General features: G+C 34.6%; 4 protein-coding genes across 4 annotated transcripts, besides 1 other annotated feature; 2 read left to right on the forward strand and 2 right to left on the reverse strand. All coding sequences in view use genetic code 12, as the record gives it.

Annotated features, from left to right (window-relative positions):
- Window positions 1-239: 239 nt before the first annotated feature.
- PRX1 (thioredoxin peroxidase) lies at window positions 240-971 on the forward strand (the record flags this gene model as incomplete). The annotated part of the gene is made up of 1 exon (XM_711909.1): window positions 240-971. The coding sequence occupies one exon, from the start codon at window positions 240-242 to the stop codon at window positions 969-971; it is 732 nt and encodes a 243-aa protein (XP_717002.1).
- A 2140-nt stretch (window positions 972-3111) lies between these two features.
- Window positions 3112-3386: a long terminal repeat ((rho-7a) Long terminal repeat (LTR); about 275 bp long, 13 copies per genome).
- Window positions 3387-4310: 924 nt separating this feature from the next.
- LIP5 (Lip5p) lies at window positions 4311-5702 on the reverse strand (the record flags this gene model as incomplete). Its single annotated transcript, XM_711908.1, has 1 exon — window positions 4311-5702. The coding sequence occupies one exon, from the start codon at window positions 5700-5702 to the stop codon at window positions 4311-4313; it is 1392 nt and encodes a 463-aa protein (XP_717001.1).
- Window positions 5703-7057: 1355 nt separating this feature from the next.
- On the reverse strand, window positions 7058-8611 carry ERG5 (C-22 sterol desaturase; the record flags this gene model as incomplete). The annotated part of the gene is made up of 1 exon (XM_711907.1): window positions 7058-8611. One exon carries the CDS (start codon window positions 8609-8611, stop codon window positions 7058-7060), a length of 1554 nt encoding a protein of 517 aa, XP_717000.1.
- A 1225-nt stretch (window positions 8612-9836) lies between these two features.
- Window positions 9837-11771, forward strand: CAALFM_C702850WA (uncharacterized protein; the record flags this gene model as incomplete). The annotated part of the gene is made up of 1 exon (XM_711906.2): window positions 9837-11771. The coding sequence occupies one exon, from the start codon at window positions 9837-9839 to the stop codon at window positions 11769-11771; it is 1935 nt and encodes a 644-aa protein (XP_716999.2).
- Between the last annotated feature and the right edge of the window lie 612 nt (window positions 11772-12383).

Below are 12383 nucleotides of genomic sequence, written 5' to 3' on the forward strand. Positions count from 1 at the left end.
AATAAGAACCTTAGCCCTGAACTAGCCCCTACCTAGTTTTGATGTGAAAAATTTTTTTTTTTTTTTTATTGACGTTCTCCCCCCCTAGACCAATCGAAAGCCGTGGTATTATTCCGGGCTTTGAAGAAAAGTCTTTCTTTTTTTCTTTTTTTTTGTATGGGCGCCACAGTTTATGCAACATCACGTGACCTTCTCTCAGCAAAAAAAAACCATTTATATATTCCTTCTCATCCTCGCAGATGAGAGACAAAAAACAAACAAAAAAAAAAAAATCTTTTTTTTTCGCCACGCACACTACCATGTCGCAACAACCACATTTACGTCTCGGATCTACCGCACCTGATTTCAAAGCTGATACAACTAACGGGCCTATTCTGTTTCACGAATACATTGGTGATAGCTGGGCTATCTTGTTCTCACATCCCGCTGCCCACACCAGTGTGTGTAGCACCGAGCTTTCTGCGTTCGCACGACTCGAACCGGAGTTCACGAAGAGAGGGGTGAAATTGCTTGCAATTTCAGCCGACCCTGTTGAAGCAAATTCCGACTGGATTGATGATATGGAAGATTTTAGCGGATCCAGGGTCAAATTTCCAATTATCGCAGACCCTGAGAGAAAAGTTGCTACCTTGTACGACATGATCGATCACCAAGATGCCACCAATCTCGATGACAAAGGGCTTCAATTGACAATTCGTGCAGTGTTTATCATTGATCCAAGTAAGAAAATCAGATTGATCATGACCTACCCTGCCTCGACCGGTAGAAACACCGCTGAAGTATTGAGAGTACTCGACTCATTACAGCTTGTTGATAAACAAAAGGTTATCACTCCAATCAATTGGGTTCCAGGTGACGATGTTCTTGTCCATATGGGTGTCCCAGATGATGAGGCAAGAGTTTTGTTTCCTAAATATAGGGCTATAAAGCCATATATTAGATTGACTCCGTTGGAAAAGGAAGACAAGTAAGGGGGTACAATTATTTCCCCACTTCGTGTGCCTTAAATTTACGAAGAGTTTATTTTTTAAGATCTCGTTTTTTTTTTATTGTTTAAGGATCTATTAGTTTACGTCAAAAATATTTAAAAGCAAAAAAAAAATGAAATAACCACAAAACTAAAAAAATTAGAAAACCCATAAAACCAAAAAAAAAAAAACCTATATAGTTGCAAAATATACATTTGTTTTCTATATAGAAAAGACTTTTTATTCGCAGGTTCGCATTTGTCAACCATTCCAAATTAGAAAGGTGAGAAACTTGATTCTACCACCCTTGATACATATGTCACAATGTAGCGCTATTTGATTTAAATGACTAAGATATGTACGGTACTGATTCACGTGCAATGTGAATATTCGCGCAGTTTCTGGTGGTTGGCTAATTAATGTCAATAAACTTTATTGGTTGTATGTGTAATAATGGAAACAGTGACTGAGTGTAAGCCTTCGGGTAGCCTCTATTTCGTTCGAGTGTAAATGTATGTGGATTGTGTCATAAGAATGTTGCTAGTTATACCATTCTCGGTTAACACACTACTATTGCGATGGCGTGCTCGCACATCCTTACCATACTATAAATATGGGTGCTGTGTTATTGGTACCGTGAGGTGAAGTTGTTATTAGACAAGGATAGAAGTACCTTAAGGAATCTTATCTTCTTACTTTGAATAATGATAATAATATGAATTAATATGTATTAATTGTATACTAGAATGTGGTTTAATATAAAAGTTGAATAATCAAGAAAGGAGTAAACTATGTAAAACAAAGAGATTGTTGGACATTTAAATATATCCCTTAAATTGGTGAGGGGTTATTTATGTGGACTTTAATATCTGAACTCCGGGATAACACAATTCACTCACACACTCACACTGAAATCCTTGTAACTAATTCCAACACTTTCTTTGCTACATACAATTCTCTTCTTTGTGTGCGATTCATTAACAAGTGTAATTATTCTTTGAACTGATTCTCTGTCGTGTGATAGTGCCAAATACAGCGTATTTAAAAGATAACTATCCACTACACGACAAATATTAACACATTTTATGCTCGAAATTAGGATGTACAACATGGCTAATTATGAAGAATAAGCCAGCGTTGTGTAATAGTAGTGATTGCACTGAAGAGAACAACACACCAATCTATTCCATTGACGATGGAATAAGTGGACTGATAATTCACATGGATAATTCAGTCCACTGTGAGAGAAATTTTTTCTACTATATAAAGGGTAGATTCCACACAAATTAAATTGTATATATTTTCTATACACTATAGACAGCTTTCCTACCCAGGATCGCTCTCGACTTTCAACGAAAAAGTTATATAATCTTCTTACTTTGGGGACAATGTCATCTTTTTATGGGTATCAAATCTATTTCTTAGCAACTCCCTTGATCTGAGCCTATTAAAGTTTTTTTGGACTGCTTTTTGCAACTTAGTCCATTCGTTGCTCTTGGTTAAATGAGAATTCTTAATAAATTCTAATTCCTCCCCTTCAATCGGACTTTTGTTAAATTCGGGATTCAAATCCAGATTCCATTTTTGCTTAATTTGTTCCAGCGATCTACTTATTTTTTCACTGATCAATTGATAGTCCCCATCATATTGTTCCATTAATTCATGCCATACATTTTCCTCCTAAGAGGACCATCCACTTTTCAAAATATAGAACCTTGTTAATAGAGTGCCTTGAATATATATATTTTTTAGATAATTTCTCAAATCCTTCGACTTAACTTCTAGGGAATTGACCAGCTATATATACCTAAATAAGTCGTGTGCGTAGCCCACACACTTACCCAATAATATTAGCCTCTATAACGCCAGCAAAAAAAAAAAATTCATATTTCACCAAGTCGTGGCAATGGATTAGATTGCATTATCAATTTAAAGTAGTAGGTCAGAATAACCACTTTACTTTCTATCATTGAAATATATAACTATATTTTACGTGTAATATATTACTGGATATCGCTCTCAGTAGATCGAAGGGGGACTATTTCTGCTCCTATCCTTCCCTAGTTCCACAAATATTTTTTAAATAGGAGAGTGCGGTTTACGTACTTTGACGATCCTGCATATTTCGTCATAATTCACACATTGTTTGTTTTACACTTTTAGTCTTTAATTATAGTTTCAAAGAATTTCCTAGGAACTTAAGAACTTGTAGGAGAATGCTAATAAGAAGTTGTACTTCTTAATTGAAAGTTATAATTGTCAGAATATATTGTATAAAAGATGAGTTGATAAAGAAAAGACATAAAAAGTCCTATAAAAAAGTATTGTAAAATAAAAGTATATAAAAATCAAGTAAAATAGAATATTTGCACACAAATTAAAAGTAGTGCAAATTTGACAGAAAAGTAAAATAAAACAACATTCTTAAAATTATTCACACATTCTTAAAATGTGTTAATATTCGCAACATTATCAATTCTATGTGTTCAGAATTGGTTGCAAAGTTATCAACTCAATTCACTCTATATAAACCTTACACTTTCTCTACATTTTTATATTTTTTTATATTGGCTTTTCTTTTAGAATCAGTCAATACTTTTTTTATCATTTAGATACATCTTTCATCTATTAATAGATTATCTTTCTATATATCAAAACACGACACAGTCATGTGCCAAAAAGGATATAAGAAGGAACTTCAACTTACAAGGACATTTTGTATGAGAAAAAAGATTTCTATGGAAAGCTTTTTCAAAAATAAAAACTTTTAGTAACACCTCTTAAATGAATAGGTTGTTTGAAATAATAGCGTCTCGGGGTAATTTGACCTGTTGGATTTGATTGTGCAGACCATTTTTTACCATTTTGTAAATATTACATGGTAGAATTTAATTTTTCTACCGTTCCATATTTGTATTTCTTTTGAGAATTTTTAATCGTCAATTACCAGTATCTGTTTGTCGTTTTGCTTATGATAGATTTGAGTCCCCATACACTTCTAAAACTTGATTTGGATCAGGAATATCTAAGTTTTATTCGAAAACACCTTTTAAGAACCTTATTTTGTTCCTCATTTATGAATGAACTATGGGGTACATCTTCTTAGCAGACTTCTGATGGCCGTAGTAACATGCCACATGAAAGGTGTGTATTAAGCTAAAAAAAAAATTATGAGGATTACATATACTAGCGTTCTCGTTGTCAAGAAGAATATTTCCTTTTTCTCAACCAGGTAAACTTCATTTCCTACACATCATGGGGAGAGCTTCCACCTTAATCATTGACTAGGGAGACTTTTATTAACAATCATACCTACATATCTATGGATGACAAGAGTACCTATTATAACCACCTCATTTCAATTGATCCAAGTTTTTTAATTCCTTCAGGACTGACTTGATCTTTTTGGACATCTGGGCCAAGTCCGAGATGGAGAACAACATCCATTGCTGCTTTGAAATAGTTAGCAATTGAAGAAGGAATATTTGGGTATTCAAGGTTACTGAATCTTTGAATATGTTGACAACCAGAAACAGTTTGTTTACCATCAAATCTATCAATAATCCAAGTCAAAGCAGCAGGGGCACCCATAATAGCTTCAGTGAGGTGACCATTACTAGCATCTTCAGCAAATTCCAAAGAGGAAATACCAGCATCACACCAATTTTGATAAGTTTTTTTGGTATCGACAATAGGGACGATTTGATCAATTGAACCGTGGTAAATAAACACGGGTATTTTTGGAACCAACTGCTTCTGATAAACTAATCCATTGTCTTCAACAACTTTACCAATTTTTGGGTTCTTTAAAATATCCCAACCAGTTTTGAAAATCTTATGATCACCAGTTAAGAACAGAGTACCGATATAGTTGAGCACACCGTCAATCAAGCAGTGACCATCAAATTCATCAAACACTGATTTTTTGTCTGTATCACTCTGTAAAATTGATTTGAATTCCGGATACTCATTAGCAACACCACCCAAAGCGTTTGCCACAATTCCTGCAAAAACAGTACCGTCAGTGGCTTGTGCGGTAGCTGTAATATTGGTAACAAATCCACCTAAGGCAGCACCCAATAAGTTACCACCTAATTCAGGTGCGTAGCTTGGTTGTAAAGCAGCTGCCCATCCAGAGGCTAATGACCCACCAGAATATCCCCACATGACAACTTTAGCATCGTCTTTAATGTTGGTGATTTTACCAGATTTTAATGCTGCACGAATAGAGTTTAGCACAGCTTGACCTGATTGTTTACCAATAGTGAATGTCAGTTTAGGTCCTTCATAATCAGGAGACACAACATAATATCCTTGATCTAACAATGGTGCCATCAAGTACATTTCAGCTTGAGTAACGAAAGTAGTCAAATCAGAACCAAATTGAAGAGCATAGGAAGGAGCACAATCAGCTTTAGCTGCATCTTCAAAAACCTGGTAGGAAGCAATCTTGGATGGATCAGCGTTGACTGGTTCAATAACAGTAGTGACAATGACATTTGGATTACCAAATGAATCCTCAGATCTAACTAAAAGTTGCCATGAGTTCTGGATCTTGAGAGGGGTGAACCCACCAGTGATAGATTTGGGTGTTGCCCTGGATTGCAAAATATCACCAACGGCAGCATTTTCAAAACCTTTCGGGGGGTTATAGAAGGGATCGCTTGATGGTTTGGTAGGGAAAATAAGGCCAGCATATATGGGGGCAATGAGGAAAAGTATTAAATACAACATTTTTCTTGATTGGATAAGTAAACATATTGGAACTTATTGAGGAAACCTGACATCTATTTATAATTTTTCATGAAAGTTGTACAATCATGGTATTTACTTGGTGCAAAAACAAAATCACTCAATTCCCCAAATCCCCATTGACGTTCAAGAATTACATTTCAGGCATTTTAGTCTAACTGCTTGTGACACTCTTCATTATTTCAGGTTCACAATACTTATCATTTGGTTAAACCATTTGATAAAGTGAAAACAATAGCTATGCAGAACAATGGGAGGATGAGTTATATTGTAAATAAAAAATTTAGTTTTCAAAAATGTTAGTCAAATCAAACTACAACCAGATTACACGAAACTATTTCAACAGTAAAATTTCATTGTATTGTTTGCGTATTGAATTAGTTTAGACCAGTCTAATTGAAATCATTGTGTTTATAATGGTGAAAAATTTTTTTTTGATGACCTGACCCAATTTGAGTGATTTCTTTCAAGAGATGAAACGATGTAGATTATATCCAGGGAAATTCAACTATGTCAAGGGAAGTTCCCCTATACCCCTTGTTGATATTTTTTTCGTGTCACATTGAATCTGGATTTTGACATATTTTTTTTTTGTCTTGTGTCCCCTTGATTTTCCCCTTAATTAAGGGACCAAATTTCTAACTATTTCTATTTTAAAAGTACATCGTAAATGGTGTGCAAAATTGAATAAAAAAAGTCAAACTAAACTAAGCTAATCTTCCGATTACTACATTTTGATACACAAACTCAAAATCGGTACATATCGTTCAGGATCTAAACGCAAGAAAACTGTTTTATTCTATTCTTTACGAAAACGTTGTCGAGTAATTTCATCCTCAGTTGGGTGATTTCTTTATTACATTGTTTAAATTTTAAACGGGGCAAGTTTTTTTAGACACACCCGAGGTTGCTCCATCAATTTTTTCAAGTCACATTAACTGAATAAATTATTGTTATCCCCAGTATACCTTTATAATTCTTTTCAGTTACTCTCAAGTCACATCAAATTACGTCTTTCATTGTGTACAGAACCATCTCACTTTTTCTATTCTGCATTAACCCTACAAGTCCCGAAATTAATTAATGTCATATAAAAGCCTGCTCACAAAAAGGATGTCGTATGTTGTTTCTCATTGTATCACAGGATATTGTTGGACCTTGTTTCAAAAAAAAGACACCAATTGTCGAAATTTCACGTATACCTGTTGATGGTCATATGCTTCGTCCTGTCCTCTACACATGCTTTGTTTTAGTTTATTGTTTGTCCTAACAGTTTTAGTTTATTGTTTGTACTACTTGTTTGTACTACTTGTTTTGACCTACTTATTTCCCTCTCTCTATAAACTCTTTAATGGGTCTCTTTTCTTCCATTCTAAAATCAAATCATCTTTAGGGAAAATAGTAGCAAAAACTTTAATTTCTTCTGACAAGTCTGTCTTGTGGTGAATCATGTCTGAATTCATAACAAATTTACCCAACATACCAGTGAACAACATCAAGACATAATTCTTACCCAAACACACATGAGGACCAGTTCCAAATACCAACCAGTTACGTTTATACATATCACCACTAGCATTTTCCCATCTTTCAGGAATAAAAGAATCTGGCTCATCATAAACTTCAGGGTCGTGCAAAGCAGGATACAATGTTGGAATAATCATAGCACCTTTAGGAGCAGTGTAGGATTCAGTAACTGGGAAGGATTTCTTAACAACGTATGGAACCATCAAGACTGGTGGACGGTATCTCAAAGATTCCTTAACGACATTGTTCGTGTATGTCATTTCATTAATCAAGTCCAAAGATAATCTAACATCAGGGTTATTGTTTCTCACACGCAATTGCTCTTCTCTGATTTTAGCAACGATATCAGGTCTATCAGCAACAATTTGGAACAACCAACAAGCTAAAGACGAAGAAGCATCTTGAGAAGCAAACAAAAATGTGAAAATAGCTTCAGAAATTTCACGATTAGAGAATTCTCTAACCAATAATTTAGAGTCTGGGTCTTCAGAATGTTTTTCTCTGGCTTCCTTCATCAAATGAATCCATTCATCCATAACACATTTAGGGGTACCATTGTTTTCGTTGATATGTTTTTTAGCCATAGCAGCACAATTCTCAAAAATTTTCATGGTGTCATCAGCAATTTTCTTACCGTACCAAGTTTTGGTGTATGGAATAATGATCGGGAAATTGACCAACTCCAAAGCAGCGGTAACTCTGTAGTAATTATCGGCAACAAGAGCAATTTGGTCCTCAGTAATGTAGTCACCACAGAAAGTTCTCAACGACAATGCACACAATAATTCTCTAAATTCCGGGAAAAATTCACGAGGACCATCATATTTGCAAAATCTCTCTAAATAAATGTCCATGTATTTTTCTTGTACTGGAATGTAAATTTCCAAAGCTTTTGAAGAGAATAACCCGTTTAAAGAACGGCGGTAATCGGTGTGTTGTTTACCATCGAGAAAAACCCAGTTGGTTGGTCTAAGGATTTTAATAGCAACATCAACAACACATGGTTTCACGTATTTGGGAGATGATAATATCTTTCTAGCCAAATCACGAGATGAAGCAATAACAACAAATTTGTGGAAAATAGATACACAACTTAATTCACCAGAATCCCATTTTGCCTTATATTCCTCGAATTTAGGATCCAAAGATTCTAAGAATGGACCAATAATAGGGTAAAATTTGAAACGGGGACCAGCAATTGAACCTTTATTGATTTGATAGGAAAGTTGATCGTACAGAAGAATAAGAAAGATGATTGTAAATAAAGTGGTGATTGGTGAGCCAGTTGCTTTGGCTACGGCCAATTCAACAAACGAAGTGAGTTGTTGTTGAAAAGGTAAGTTATCGACCTCTGTTGAATTCATTAAAGTGAATGTTTTGTGGTTTTTGTAAAAAAAAAATAAAAGAAGAAGAAGAAAGTCAACAAAAAGGAAAAAAGGAAAAATAGAAAAAAAAAAAAAAATTTCTATTAATCAATATATATAAAGTGCAAATGTTATTGTTTTTTTTTTTTTTTTGGTTCTGCGCAAGCATTAATTCTTTTTTTTTATCAGTCGATGTATTGAGTCGTTCTTCTTCCTCTTCTTAGTTGGATTTGTACGATCGTTTATTGGGGAGAATCACGATGGGAACGACCGGAAAAAACTTTTACACAGGAAAAAAAGAAAGAAAAAAAGGTTTTAATAAAACCGGGTCACGTGATTGACCAGGCATCTTACTATGTATATCACGTGAACTTGCTAATATTAAAACCACGGAAAAACTGAGACTTGCTGTGAAGACGGCAAAAAAGGTATTTCAATAATAAATAGTGTGTTGTTACGCGTTGCCCCACTTGGACGACAGAAGTTTGCATTTCATTCACTGTTGTGTAGATTTTATGTATTGTCTTAGTCCCGTTTAATTCGATCCAACCGGAACCAGGCGGATGCTGGTCGTATAATTGTTACCGAGACAATCTTTATTACCGTAGAATTTTGTGATTGTCATGAGGAGTGATTTGGGATAGGTTTCTGTTTTTATTGATAACGGTGCATCCCTGTGGTAGTATTTTTCGCATGGAAGATCAGACAAGCGGCTTAGTTTTTCAAGGGGCATAAACTCCGTTATCAAGAGTTTTCGTGTAGTGAATAGATTTCGATTACCAAATATTTATGGGCAATATAAAGATGTTCTTTTATGTAGCTCCGAATATCCCAGTCGTGACACTTATCGTTTAAAATCTATTTATTAAATACTATTCCACGATAGAAAAACAAAACAATTAGGCCAGATAGATATGAGATTTGCAAATTTGGGATGAGATATAGAAAGTCTTATTCGCTCGTGGCATTCCACTTTTGGTTTTATAAATAAATTACATGGTCGTGTAACATACAACACCGGTCCATTTCACCCCCCTTGTTGATGACATACCGCGAAAAAAACCACTTCATAAGCAGGATCTGGTGACCCTTTCATAAACTTTCCATTTACATATTTTGGGTCACTTCTATGACAATAATAAACATTGATCCAGACTTTTTTTATGAGATTGCAAAACTTCCCTCTGAAGTTATTGCTTTAATTCTTGGGCTTCTACCAAAATGCATGTTACCAAAATTATTGTATTTCCCACCAATTAAAGAGATCGTTGTATCAACAATTTTTACAGATGTAAATATTATTGAGGAAACCAAAAGACATAAAGGCAGTGATGGGCCAGAAGCTGGCTACTCAGAATGTCATTGCGACAGGTTTGATATTAGACTTGATAATTTGATAAAGGGTGTTAATAAATGTAACATTTACCCAAGATCCATTCATATACACCAAATAGGTGGATTTCAAAACGAACCAGATACTTTCCTTGAACTTTTAAAGAACGCTCTGTGTATTGAAGGTAAGTTTTCTCAAACTTGGGGTCTGGATCCAGAAATCCTGTTAGATTTGTTTGTCAATTCTAATGTCAAGTTTGATCATTTAGAATTGTTTGATTTCCCCAATCCAGTTACATTACCACATATCGCCGCAAGTATCACGCTATATAATACTGAGTTGAATAATTATGCAATTCCAGGTATCAAGAAGTTGATCTTCGACGTTGAATCTGATGATGACAGAAATCAAACGTATACTTTTTCCTCAGATTTAGAGGAATTATATGTTACTACTGATAACTCGATTGAAGTGACTTTACCTCCAAATTTGCGGAAACTACGGTTATATAAAACCCGGGGCCCAGTAGATCTTGTATCTGAAGAATTGGTTAATTTAGAGTATTTACTGCTTATGTTGCCGAATATTCAATCATTTAGCGAAACTGGAATAAATGCTCCAAATTTAAAAAAGCTAATTTTAGAGTGTGGCAATTTGTCTAATTTTGATGGTTTAAAACAGTTCCAACATTTAAAGGATTTAGAATTTAGACACCTTAGATTCCCCATTACTTTATTTGATGATGGTTCCTTACCTGAGCTAGAAAGCTTTGCATGCTGGGGATGCTCTATTTACAATACAGGAGACGTCAACAACTCATTATCAATTTTCCCTCCAAATTTGATGGTATTGCAGCTAGAAATTTGCAGTTTTGAGAATACCGAATTTAGCAATTGGGTACTTCCTAATAAATTGGAGGCTTTACGTGTTTATGATCTGCCCTTTAAAAATGGTTATTTAGGTGAGAATCTAAAGCATGTCTTTGTTCGTGCTCCAACACTTACATTTGCCAATAGATTCAGAATCTTTCCTAGGGTCGAAAAATTCATAATGCAGCCTGAGTATCTAACTTTTGAAAGTCTGGATTTTATGTATCATTTACCAAATAACCTCATACAGTTGCACTTGATTCCCTATGAGCAGGGAAAGATGAGCCCTCTCACCAAAATGGTTAAATGGCCACGGATCCTATGTGATATTGCCTTCGAGAACTTTAATATTGATCACTCCACCTTGGAGCTATTGAACTTGAAAGAATCCAACCTTGAGATAATAAATATTTGTGGAGGCGATGTCAAGAAGTTAAATGCTGACTTATTTCCTGTTAGCGTTAAAGATCTATCCTTGAGGAAAATGGGAATCCAGAAATTGTCAGACTCATTTGAAAATTTGGAAAATTTACGCAGGTTGTCTTTAGAGGGAAATCAATTGAGAAAAGTAGACCCAGTAAAATTGCCGGTGTCATCATTGCAGATGTTAAATCTAAATGAATGTAACCTTCGTTTGATATCTCCATTTTTAGTATCAATGCTAGAACAAAAGAATAGAAATCCCAAGTTAAAAATAATAGCTTGGAGGAATACGAATGTTAGTGTCACTGATATAAGAACAGCATTGAAATCGATTAAGGGACTTTTCTTAGATCTTAACGATTTTGATAAAACATTGACGGAAATATCTAAACGTTCTTCGCGTTTGGTCTGTAAAGGTGGGTTCTTTGATCCTCGTTTTAAAAAAACTGAAACGGATGATCTTTATGATGGAAGCGAATCTAGTCTGGATGAAGAAGATGTGGGTGGTAATGCTAAAAGAAGGAGAGAAATGTAAGTAGTGATGACAGTGATGTTGCATATCCATTTTAGCCAACAACGACCATAACATCTACTATTCAATGTATTTATACTGTTGTGATTAGTCAAAAACAGAATTGTTGGAATAATACATTCTGCGCTACAGTTTGAGATAATTTATAAGTAGAAGTAGATATTATCAAACTTTTTGTATAACAGTAATTCAGTACATTATTCTTAAATGTTAAGGTAGTGCTGATTGCTAGAGAATTAGTAAAATGTCATAGATAATTACTCTCAGCCATTATGAAAGATGTTGTGTAATTATCTAGATGTCACACAGTCAAAACAACATACAAGGAATGTCACCCAGACGGACTGAATGTGATAGCTCAACAGTATATACACTTGGACTTAAACTCATATTACTGAGATCTTATTGGGTTGAACACACAAATAGGTGAAAAGAAAATTGGCAACAATATTTATACATCTGATCTATTCCCCCATTCCCTTAAAAATTTACCATACAAATAGCTGGCAGGAGAAAATCACTTTCCATAATAAATAGAAGTAGAGTTAACATAACGAGATTTAATAAAATGAGCTAGGGAAAAGTAGTTGAGCAGACGTTATTTTGTTTACCCTT

Source organism: Candida albicans, chromosome 7 (assembly GCF_000182965.3).
Source record: "Candida albicans SC5314 chromosome 7, complete sequence".
In the NCBI taxonomy this organism is placed as follows: domain Eukaryota; kingdom Fungi; phylum Ascomycota; class Pichiomycetes; order Serinales; family Debaryomycetaceae; genus Candida; species Candida albicans.